We start from the raw sequence: 13,030 nt of genomic DNA, 5'->3' as shown, positions 1-13,030 counted from the left end.
ACATATTCATGCATATACACATATACGCACTCGCACACACACACAGGCAAAATTGGGAAAAACTGCAATGGGATAAAAATTTTGTTTCTAATCGCCATATCTTGTCTCAGGAGTTGATTTAGTCCTGTTTTAAATAAATTCGCTTTTAACATTGTGCTGAAAATCATATATATATATATATATATATATATATATATATATATATATATATATATTTATATATATATATATATATATATATATATATATACTTAAAGATAATAGTATTTTGAAGTTTTCTGGAGTTCAGCTAATTGCGTTCTTTTGCACGAATTTGAAAGTGAAACGAAACACAAGAATTGTTTTACGATTGCTTTATGGAGAAAACTAATGAAAGCTTGAAGAAGATCAATGTCCAGCCTTTGAAATGATAATGAAACAACACTGCCTTTGATTTTGGTCTTCTCTGAGATTCCTGTCATTAATATCTAACATAATTCACATGTTTGCTCTGAGTGGCCAGCTGTGCAAAAGAAAAAGTGCCTGCAACTTTGCCCATTATTACTATACAGTTTTTCAGTGGCCCAGATTTTAAAAGTTTCCTTCTTGAACCAGAAGAATCAAATAGACACAACATAGGAAGGAAGTTAAGTTGATCCAGTTTCTGGAATTTTTATTGTGAATACGGATTTCAGTCCAAATGCCATATTGAAATATTTTGAAGAAAAATTATGCTAGTTGATAATTGACTTTTTGTGAAGATAAACGGTCTGACTTTAATTACTAAAGCAGAAGTAAACATTACTTGAATATGCAAACTTTAGAATAATTGGAGCAAAAGTTATATTAATCATAGCTTAAGATTACTTTTATTTGATTTTTTAGGAAGCATCAGCGTACTTTTTTAGATGAAATGCCCGCAACAACTGCTGGTTAAATTTGTGGTTTCTAAGTAGATCAAAGTTTTAATAAATTGACAGATTTTTCAATGTAGTCATTAGAAATTCAAGCATGCTAATAAGGAATTCAGACAAACATAAAACTAGCAAAAATTTTTCCTCATTATATTGATATTTTGATAGTCTGCTTCTTCTCGAAAAGAAGACACAATAGGCCTGGTATCCTCTTTGTTGCAAAATTTGGGTTAACAACAGCCACAAATGGTTCACAAAAAATTGCAGAATACTTTTTAAGTTCTCTTTTTTTGTCAATATTTTATTTTCGGGGTGCCCAATTTTCTGATATAAAACAAAATCATGCAGTTGTTTAATATTTGTGTTATTTCACAATGAAGTTCAGAATTACTTTAAAGCATTTTCTTTTTTGGTGTTTTTCGAGGTATTAATCAATTTTTGGCAATAGGCAAACAATTGACCCTCACCTCACATAAAAAACTGTTGTGATGCTACACTCAAGGAAAAAGCATTGTAGTTTAGTGCTTTTTGAAATATCTGATGCAATCCTGTTTTGGTATTTTCTTAGTATTTGTCGATATAGTGAATCAACCAATCGATTTAGGTTTTCTCCTTGCATCAGTAAATTTGCGCTATAGTGATTAATTTTGTGATTAAATTAATAAAATACTTGTTTTTCAGAATTTTATCACGTCATCCACTCTAAATTTGTACTCTAAAATATGGTGCACAGAGCATCAATTAATTCACACTTTATGTTTCTACGACTCTCTTCCTTCCATTGATGGGAATCAGTTTTCCTTTCCTTTCTTTCTCTGGCAGGAATATTGGCATTGTTTTTGTTGATATCAATTTCGAACTGCGTTGTTTCATTTATCAATTAGATGCATTGCTTGATTGTTCAAAATGCCAAAAGAGGGTTGATGTTATAGTTTTTGCCTAATATATTTTTGAAAATATTGCCGAAGCAGGATACAATTGACTGGCTTGCACCTGTGCTTTCGGATGTCGACAACAGAAATCTAAGATTTAGTCTGTAATCGGAATATCTAGATAATTTTATGGAATATAATAACTGTGCTGGTTTAATTTCGTTTCATATACTTCGTACTAAGAATATCCCATTAGTCAATTCTACAAATTTTTCTGAGCTGCATTTTGCGTTTGCTTAGAGGTAAAAAAATATTTAACCGAACTTTTTTTTAAAGTATTTTCAAATTTTTTTTGTGTACATTTTCAAGCAATGTTCTGAAACCAGATTTTTGGTGTTTTTGGTCGGAGATTTTAGTAATTATTGTTATTTTTTTAAATTTTGAGATTGCATTTTAAGGATTTAAAGGAAATCACTAAAATTTTCTCTGCTTGCGATTTGGTTTTGTATAGTAAGTCATAAAACAAAAATGTGAATCAACAGAAACTAGCAGTCAGCTAAAAAATAGTATGCTAAAACATAGTACGCTTGCTCATAGGATAAATGCTTGTCTTATAAATTCAGAGCTTTTTGTCAAGCAATGCATTTGAAAATGGGCCTTCAATTTTGCTTGACGACTGTTTTGTTTTTTAAAGTCAATGAACTAGTGAATTATCTTCCGGTTTGGCTGTTTGCTCTGAGTGGCCAGCTGTGCAAAAGAAAAAGTGCCTGCAACTTTGCCCATTATTACTATACAGTTTTTCAGTGGCCCAGATTTTGAAAGTTTTCTTCTTGAACCAGAAGAATCAAATAGACACAACATAGGAAGGAAGGTAAGTTGATCCAGTTTCTGGAATTTTTATTTTGAATACGGATTTCAGTCCAAACGCCATATTGAAATATTTTGCAGAAAAATTATGCTAGTTGATAATTGACTTTTTGTGAAGATAAACGGTCTGACTTTAATTACTAAAGCAGAAGTAAACATTACTTGAATATGCAAACTTTAGAATAATTGGAGCGAAAGTTATATTAATCATAGCCTAAGATTACTTTTGTTTGATTTTTTAGGAAGCAATAGCGTGCTTTTTTAGAGGAATTGCCCGCAACTGTTTTTTAAATTTGTGTTTTCTAAGTAGATCAAAGTTTTATTAAATTGACAGATTTTTCAAGGTAGTCTTTAAAAATTCAAGCATGCTAATAGGGAATTCTGACGAACATCAAAACTAGCAAAAATTTTTCCTCATTATATTGATTTTTTGATAGTCTACTTCTTCTCGAAAAAAAAACACAAGTAGGCCTGGTATCCTGTGTTGCAAAATTTGGGTTAACAACAGCCACAAATGGCTCACAAAAAATTCCAGAATACTTTTTAAGTTCTCTTTTTTTGTCAATATTTTACCTTCGGGGCGCCCAGTTTTCTGATATAAAACAAATCATGCAGTTGTTTAATATTTGTGTTATTTCACAATGAAGTTCAGAATTACTTTAAAGCATTTTCTTTTTTGGTGTTTTTCGAGGTATTAATCAATTTTTGGCAATAGGCGAACAATTGACCCTCACCTCACATAAAAAACTGTTGTGATGCTACACTCAAGGAAAAACCATTGTAGTTTAGTGCTTTTTGAAATATCTGATGCAATCCTGTTTTGGTATTTTCTTAGTATTTGTCGATATAGTGAATCAACCAATCGATTTAGGTTTTCTCCTTGCATCAGTAAATTTGCGCTATAGTGATTAATTTTGTGATTAAATTAATAAAATACTTGTTTTTCAGAATTTTATCACGTCATCCACTCTAAATTTGTACTCTAAAATATGGTGCACAGAGCATCAATTAATTCACACTTTATGTTTCTACGACTCTCTTCCTTCCATTGATGGGAATCAGTTTTCCTTTCCTTTCTTTCTCTGGCAGGAATATTGGCATTGTTTTTGTTGATATCAATTTCGAACTGCGTTGTTTCATTTATCAATTAGATGCATTGCTTGATTGTTCAAAATGCCAAAAGAGGGTTGATGTTATAGTTTTTGCCTAATATATTTTTGAAAATATTGCCGAAGCAGGATACAATTCACTAGCTTGCACCTGTGCTTTCGGATGTCGACAACAGAAATCTAAGATTTTGTCTGTAATAGGAATATCTAGATAATTTTATGGAATATATTAACTGGGTTAGTTTAATTTCGTTTCATATGCTTCGTACTAAGAATGTCCCATTAGTCAATTCTAAATTTTTTCTGAGCTGCCTTTTGCGTTTGGTTACAGGTAAAAAATATTTAACCGATCTTTTTTTCAAGTATTTTCAATTTTTTTTGTACATTTTCAAGCAATGTTCTGACACTTGATTTTTGGTGTTTTTGGTAGGAGATTTTAGTAATTATTGTTATTTTTTTTAATTTTGAGATTGGATTTTGTGGATTTGAAGGAAATCACTAAAATTTTCTCTGCTTGCGATTTGGTTTTGTAAAGTAAGTCGTAAAACAAAAATGTGAATCAACAGAAACTAGCAGTCAGCAAAAAAACAGTATGCTAAAACATAGTACGCTTGCTCATAGGATAAATGCTTGTCTTATAAATTCAGAGCTTTTTGTGGTGCAATGGAATTGAAAATGGGCCTTCAATTTTGCTTGACGACTGTTTTGTTTTTTAATGTCAATGAACTAGTGAATTTTCTTCCGGTTTGGCTGTTTGCTCTGAGTGGCCAGCTGTGCAAAAGAAAAAGTGCCTGCAACTTTGCCCATTATTACTATACAGTTTTTCAGTGGCCCAGATTTTAAAAGTTTCCTTCTTGAACCAGAAGAATCAAATATACACAACATAGGAAGGAAGTTAAGTTGATCCAATTTCTGGAATTTTTATTTTGAATACGGATTTCAGTCCAAACGCCATATTGAAATATTTTGTAGAAAAATTATGCTAGTTGATAAAAATTATTTTCAATTTCCTTGAAAATTGCGTAACTCTTATAAAAGTCCATCTATAGTAATATAAAAATCGTATCAACAAACACTATATAAGATTCCGCCAAAAATACCTTTTGCGCAGAAGTATTTTATTGAGCCTCCCTTTAGGCTCACTTCAACTTTATTCCAATTATTTTGACACTAATTCTCATCCCTTTGCAGAGAAAACAACAAATTTCGGCCTACAAAGTTGTACTCTCCAGTTTCAATTGGACATTTAAATTTAAACACAGAATTTCGTTTTAAATTCAGCCGAGTAGACTGTCAACAAATTTACCGTTGACCTTCCCACTCACATGTATATTAAAAAAAAACAAGACAACAAGAGACACAGAAACACACAATTGTATAAGCAGATAAACATAGGAAAGGAGACGCAAAAACGCAAAATAGTTAAACTAACAAAAAACATCTAGATTCGGGTCAGTATCGTGCTTTTCACTAAAACCAGTAATCTGCGTTAATCAAAAGGGTTCTTCAAATGGTGGTGGGTTATTTATTAGAATTCATTTTATTGGCGAGAGGTCTTTTATGAAAGGTGATTTTCGTAATAGCGGTTTTTGTTTTTTTTTTTAGATTTTGGCTACAAACTGAACTTATTTTTCTATCATATTACGATTTTAGCTCCTATATGTTTACGATACTCAGAAGTTGAAATTCTGCCTTAAGAGACTTCGCAAATCTGCATAGAAAAATTTCCGTGAACCACAGAACGCTTGTTAGAGCTTTCTTATTAACGGCATTTTCTATAGATAAAAAGTTTCCTCGATCAACTGTGGTTAGATTCAGCCTTGTTGGCTCCTAAAAGTTTTATGATGTACTTCAAAGAATAACACCTACGAGCTTATACATAGTCTGCCGGTCTCGCTAATTGATAAATATTCTGCAGTGTTAAGGGAAACTAGCCTGAAGTAGAGCAGCAATGCCATTTACGTAAATATTTTTTTTTCTAAATTTTGTTTTCCCGGCACATAAATTAAGGGAACCTTTGGAATAATCAGAGAAAATAAAATCTACTACCTGACATTTGCCAGCTTCGGTTACCAAATATCAATCCAAAAGAATCATTAAACCATCTGAAACCAAAAAAAATGCTAAGCACAAAAACTGGGACAGCAAAAGAAGCGGTAATTAAAGTTCATCGTTGCAATATTGAGAAGTTTTCAGCAGACTAGTTATAAATTAATAGTAATATACACTAGTTAACATGTCAGCAGCACTATTCTGTTGAGTGTACTTATTCATTATATTTGTGTACATCAATCGTCGTTCTCTTTTTCACCCTGATTCTTTTTACCCTCTCCTGCCAGCCTGGTCTTTCATTTCACTATTTAACCCAGTTTTTTTCTTTAAACCTTTTCCCAGATCCGACGCATTCCTAACTTTTGGGCATTATTCTAAAAATCTTGCAAAAAAAAACCATGCCTATGCCTCAATTCAGATGTTAATTTTATCAATGGTATAAAAAACTAATACCAAGTGAAAGGATAGACGTATAAATTAATCAAGGTTAAATGATAGGGTGACGTGGAATTGCCTAACCTTTGAAACCAAATGCGTGGAGGGGCTATTCTAGTAGAAAGTACGCTAGTGTTCGCTACACGGGCTCCTCAATTTCTTGGGTCACTCGTTCCCGCTCTACACTCCTTGGCAAGCATCTTGATGCCTTCTTAAGTGCTCACGTAGTTGTTTGATGTGACTTATCACGTATCGCGACTTTGGTTGTCACCTCACTTGCAGTTGGTAGAACAGCCGCTGATTGTCATGCCACACCTCTGGCGTCTTGAACGTCTCCTGAAGCACCATACTTCTGGTGTATGCTCCTCCTGATGACTTTCCGCCACCTTGCTCTGATCCCTAGTCACACCGGTTGACACCTGCTGACAAACTCCCCTGTAGTGCTTACTAACAATCACCCACCTCGGTCTCGTCTCCTGCTCTTTGGCATCTCTCACTCAGCACTCTCTTGTGTGCCCAGAACGCTCACGCTGTCTCTTCAGCTACCCGCTTCTTCTCTGATCAGCATCGAAGCTTACCCAATTGCTAATTCTCAATCTCGGCCTTCTGGCTACAACAAAAAAAACAAATCCGATTCTTCTTTTCTGATGTGATTTCCTCTCTCGTCCACAATACATTGTCCAGCTCACACCAAAAGTCCGTCTTGTTCATCTGGTCGCTGCTATAAGGAAAACACAGGGATAGAAGGTTGAATTTCTCAAGTTGGATACCGGGCTTCTGGCATCCTTCGCCAAAACATGTTCTTTTATATTCATTTTTCAGCCTGTTACATTCATAGGGGCAGGTACATACCTAAAGCCAATCAAATTCTAGCAACCTAGAACGTTGTATTATTTGCATTTAACATTTTACGTGGTTTTTTAAATGCATATTGTACAGTTTGGATTTCTTCTCAAATATTAATCAAGCGTTTTGATTCTAAATTAATTCCAGTTAAAACTGCTCAACTAAGTCGCTTCAATATGGAAATTTGCTTCAATTTATGATTCTACGTAAATGTGTTTGGACAGAAGAGGGAGTATTTTTAAATTACAAAAATTGTTCACTTTCACGGTTCATTGATTTTTCACGCTCCAAAATTTTGGAGTTTGAGAGATGATAGTTAATTTTGCAAAAAATGAGCTTTTACTGCATAATTGGTTTAAAAAGCAGCACCATTGCCATTGTCTGAATTGCCAACTAAGCAAATTTTATTGATGAACAACTTTACTTGTTGTATCAATGCTTTAAAATGAATTAGTCTAATGCCAGTTCACCCCTTGTATTAAAAATTTGCTTTCATTAATCCGTAAGAGCAAATAAAAGCTGCTTTTACCCTAATTTGGGTTCATTTTCTCAAGAAGTGACAAAACTTGCTATTAAAATGTATGCTGAAAAATTATATTTTGCAAACTTTCCAATTTGAGATGGTAATGTTATACATGAGATCATATTGTACCAGTGAAGAAAAAAATTAATCTTTCGTTGCTTCCATATAGGCCAAATCTTTGTGAGTGTCAGTAACCCTCATATCATCAGGTTGCTATCTAGCGCACCGTGTTTTTTGAGGAATGAATATATAAATTGATTTGCTTTTTTGCAGATATACCGATAATTACAAATCGAATTCTTGATCTTTTTTGTCAAACCCCACAATTTGATTTTTCCCGACGTAAGGCTACTGTTTCTTTAATTCTCAAGTTCCTGATAGGAAATTTGTTTGCACTTGAATATTTCATTTTTCCTCTTAAAATTTTATTTCTGCAAAAATTTCCTTTTTTGCACAGAACTCATAAAAAAGCAACAGAAAAGAGAAGTTTAGGTCTACACGCATTGCAAGAGCGGAGCATGGGACTAAGCAGCTCAACAAAAGTAATATCAAGTAGCTTCATATCTTGAGTTGAATGTGACAATTGCGTTTACTATCACTTGTTTGTATGCTTGATACAAAATTCCATGTCATAGAATGTTGTTGGATCTCATAATCAATCATGTAAACTTTTTGTATCTCAAAGCTTACGATAGTAAATTTTTTCCAAAGAGCAATTTCACTTTTGTAGCTTAAAATTAGAACCTTAAATCACATGGAGATAAAATTTTTGATACCCAGCTGAAGTTTGACCTTTCTTAATCTATAGTTTCCTAACTCAAAGATTCCAACCCGTTAATGCCACCAATTAATGTTATAATAAATATACTTGGAAAACTACCTTAAATTACCTGAAACGTCCAGGTAGTTTTGCCTTATTTTAACTAACCTTAACTTAACATGTCTCAGGTCTTTTTTTAACCTGAACTCGAATTAAGTTAAAGTTATGGTTACGTTTACCTTAATTACACCTTAACAAAAGTTTACCTTAACTTTGCTAAGATAACCTTAACATATTAAACGTGTATATAAATTTTAAATTGAAATGAATAACTGACTAACTTTAATATGTATAGGGCGACGTTTCAACAGTTTTCTAAATTTTTTTAATGACTTTTCTGTTTTTTCTTTGAAATGATTGGTCTAATTATGTAACTTTGGACGATATACTGTGTCGATAATCTAAGCAATATAGACTGCTTTCATGCAATTACCGCGTAATAAAACATTGTGCTCAAACACTAATTTATTTACACTAATTTATTTATTCAAACACTATTTATCACAAATGAAAAATAAGCTTCCAGACAAGCAGATTTGTGAGCTGAGTTTATTTTTTGAATAAAATGATCAGCTTAGAGGTTCTCTTCTTGTGAAATAATTCATTCACTGAAAATTTGATCCGAATTAATTTGATTCATAATCTAGTTGCTGTACTGCCAGATTCCATATGACCTCAGTCCACCTGAATTTGTGCTTCCCGGTAGGTTGATTTTGTAAATTCATATTGTCAGATACCAAGAAAAATTTGCCCTGTTCGGTTTTGCCATAACATGCCCGGGCCGGGGATCTTCCCCAAAAAATAACGCAGAATAAATTGTAAAGTGTAGAAATAAAAAAGTTTCATCCCTATTTCTCCTCTTAATTAAAGGTGGATGAGTTTAATTAAAAGAGTGTAATTTAAAAAAAATTAAAGTGGAATGTGGCGGTGAGGATTAATCCCCCTCTGTCAAACATGTTACTTTCACTTTGCGCGTTAACGATTGCGCCAACTGATATTATCATTACACGTTTCAATTAAGCTATAGTTATAATTGTGAAAGAGTGTAATTTTTTATGAGTCCACCCTAAATTGCACTCTTTGCAGAGAATGTAAAAAGAGTAGAGATAAGAATGTAAATGGTAACTTTTTCATTCTTAATGATTGCAGGATCTCCTGTAATACAGTGGCTTTCTGACAAACCTCTATTTGATTTGATCTTTGAGAGAAATTAATTTTTCTTTCCTTTTTTTCTTCATTTATTAATTATTTGACATCATCTGGATTTCTAAGCTGTATTTTTTATAGTTGTTTCAACAACTGAATTTTTCTTCAGGTAATTATATAATCACTGCGTCGCCATTTCACACTCAATAAAAGCCTCACTATGTGTGAAATTTGCATTACTATTGAACGATTATAATTGGTAAGCTGACGTCTAATGAAATATAATTAATAATTCAGTTGGAATCAAATGTCTGCCCGTATGTTACCTGATCAACTGTTTAATTTTCAATTAGTTAGTGAAAACTGTTGCGGTTGCATTTTAGTTTTGGTTAGCTCAATGCAATACTTTAAACCCACTGTTTTGTTGCTGATTTAATCTAGAAAAGCCACCTAGACTTTTTAAATCCATCCATACAAATTTTTTCAATTTTATCAATGAAATGAATTTAGCTTTTTTGTTCCTTTGTCTAGACAAAATACGTACTCAGCATAGATATGATGAAATACCCTTTTAAGAGATCGCATCAATATAAATACAAAATGAATGTAAAAAACCTTTATACCTATATCTTCCAAAATAGCTGTGTCATTGTAACCCCTAAAAAGAAGGAAAGAAAGAAAGAGAAAAGAGGGAAAGAACGGAGAGCAAAGAGTCTAAAAATGTGGATTAAATGTCTAGTATTGGCTGTTTTGTATTTCAGTGTGTAAGTTCTACTGTGGACTGGATTCACTATTCATGTCTGTATCTATCAATATACTCGTCATTATGTGCAGTGATCGATTTCTGGCTATCAAACGACCCTTCCGCACAGCGGCCGCCAACGTCCTAACAAAAGCTATCTCAAAAGTGGTGGTGGCCCTTGTAATATCGACCGCTATAACCAGCCCCATGTTCTTCTTTAGCCAGGTTACCAAAATAAAATTTGTGCCCAAAAGCCCAACTACCCCCACTCCGCCTGCAAGTTCTCCTTGGGCAAATGCGTCGAGTACCCCGGGTAGTAATTTGTTCACACGTAACTTCAATCAATCCGTCACCCGGGGAGATTATGGAGGAATGGTCGAAGGTTTGACAAATGCTACCAGGGAAGATGGGAAAATTAATGAGGGTAATATACCTTTATCCTTTTCCCAGATGAAGACTTTGTACCATAATGACGGTACCCAATTTTACTCCATCAGAGGGAGACAGGAATTGGGTTTTGCTAATTTTATGCGCCCAACGGGAGAATCAAAAGAAACCCCTGACAGTAATAGCCCGGAAACGGGCAAGGTCCTTGTTGACAGCAAGGTACAAGGCCACAACAGGGTTAATTTGTCGAACTTAAATGGAAATCTCGATATGAACCTAAATTCAGGAATAAATTATTCGACAGAACAAATAATCAATGTTACCTCAATACCAATTTCAGAACAATCAGATTATGATTTTCAACCCGGGGTCAACTTTAACCCCTTGAACTTGGATGGAGACCTTAGATGTTATTTAAAGCCCCCAGACGATCAGCAAAAATTCTATTTCGTCTTTCAGTACCTCTCAATTTTTGTAGTCCCGGGAATTCTCTTAACCTGGTTGTATCTCGAAATGCTTCGAGAGTTTAGGACTGTGACGAGTGTCTTGTATGAAACTCAAACTGATACAATCAGAATCGAATCGCCTCAGGACGAAAATACAAACAACTCACATGCACCTCAAACAGTAAATGATAGAATGATACAACTTAATTTGAGCCGAAAACGAAAAGTTACAAGAATAATTCTCATCATAATTGTTCTTTTCATGGTATGCTATTTGCCATTTAGCAGTATGGTTTTAGTACAAATGTTTCTTAAAAGCTCGCCGTGGCGCAAAAGTTGGTTCAAAATATTACATTTTGTTTTTGTAACTCTTACTTACGTTAATAGCTGCGCCAACCCGTTTTTATACACGCTTTTGTGCAAACGGTATCGAATTATTTTTGTCAAATATTTTCCCTGTAGAACCGTTAATTGTTACTGCTTGCTTCCGGCTACTAGCGATGCAACGCCCACGACTGTTAAAAATAGACGCGAAAACTTAGTTTATTCAGCCCGAAAAAGAGCAGCTAACTTGAATCGAAACATGAACAACAACCATGATAATGACATGGAAAACAGGTGTCATTACCAGCCACGACACATTCCAATTAATGCGACACCTCGACAACTTACCCCAATAGCGATGGCCGCGGTTGACAGAAAGTCGAATTCAGATGAGAAAAGAATTTGGCGTGCTGACGATAAAAACCAATTCCATATAATTGCTATCTACCGACCACACCCCCAAGATGTCTGATATCTGAATCTTTCTTTTTCAGTTATTGTCCAGAGGTTGGAAACATAGCTTAAAAGAAAGACCACTCTAAGCTATGTTAGGTTTTTGTTTGTAGAACTTCAAACTGCTACCTGAAATAATTACCCCCCCCCCCCCCCCACCTCCATCCGATCCAAAAGTTTTTATTCTTGGTGTTGATAATAGATAGTAGTTTGCTTAGTCCTAATAAGAGGACATAATTTTGAAATAATATAGCATTACCCGGGCTCAAAAATGCCGCAATTTTAATTATAAACGGTCATATTCAACTCGAATTTACCGGTCGTGGGAGGTGATAGAGTAAGAAAACATTCTTTGTGACTAGATTGCTTCGATGGAGTTAAAATTTTATAGAGTAATAATTCCTTTGTGTGCCAGCCTCTTTGTTTGATGTTTATTTTCCACCCATAATTTATTTTGCCTGCTGTACAAAACCATTTACATAGTTTACCGCTTACAAAGGAAATTAAATTTTCAGCGACTACAGATTTTTTTTCTAATTCGACATTCATCAATAAATCAGTTGCTGGTATAGTCAAAATGTCCGCTGTTAACATCAATGATTGAAAAATCAGTTTAATTTCTGCTTGTTTTTCATTAAAAATTTGATCAAAAACAAACAAAGAAATACCGTGTACAATTCTCCCCCAGACCGCAATCTGGTGTGTGTGTGTGTGTGGGGGGGGGGATGTCTGACAATTTGGTTCAGTGATGAATATAGGTTCAGTACCCTCTTATAAAATAAACTTTCGCAAAATTATTTAATCAAATTAAGATTGTACATCAGTTTTATTAAGGGGGGGATGTCTAAAACGAGTTCACGCATAGCTTCTTTGAGGGAATAGTTGGCATTTACTTTTCTTGCATGATGTATAATTATTATGAAAAATAGAACTGATTACTCGGAGCGTCGCTTTAAAAATAATTTATGATCATATAGTTATACCCCGGGGAGTTAAAAACTCGAATTATAGACGCAAAATATAAATATATGAGCTGAGTCCGATATGTTCAAATTGACGTGTATACTATGACTATGCGCAGTGGTTACCCTAGTATAGATCTGGAATTTATGAAA

At 33.9% G+C, this 13,030-nt stretch overlaps 1 protein-coding gene across 1 annotated transcript in view; it reads left to right on the top strand.

Annotated features, from left to right (window-relative positions):
• The window catches only part of LOC142349801 (uncharacterized), a 74,894-nt gene extending 62,458 nt beyond the window's left edge, over positions 1–12,436 (top strand). Inside the window, exon 2 of the mRNA XM_075401577.1 lies at positions 10,325–12,436. Coding sequence (XP_075257692.1) covers positions 10,325–11,934 — 1,610 coding nt within the window. The 3' untranslated portion in view covers positions 11,935–12,436. The remainder of the gene's footprint in view (positions 1–10,324) is intronic.
• Positions 12,437–13,030: the final 594 nt, after the last annotated feature.

The sequence above is a fragment of the Convolutriloba macropyga genome, chromosome 11 (genome assembly GCF_964194025.1).
Source record: "Convolutriloba macropyga chromosome 11, txConMacr16.3, whole genome shotgun sequence".
Lineage (NCBI taxonomy): Eukaryota > Metazoa > Xenacoelomorpha > Acoela > Convolutidae > Convolutriloba > Convolutriloba macropyga.
The sequence above is the reverse complement of the archived record's forward strand: the minus strand, read 5'-3'. Positions and strand labels throughout refer to the sequence as shown.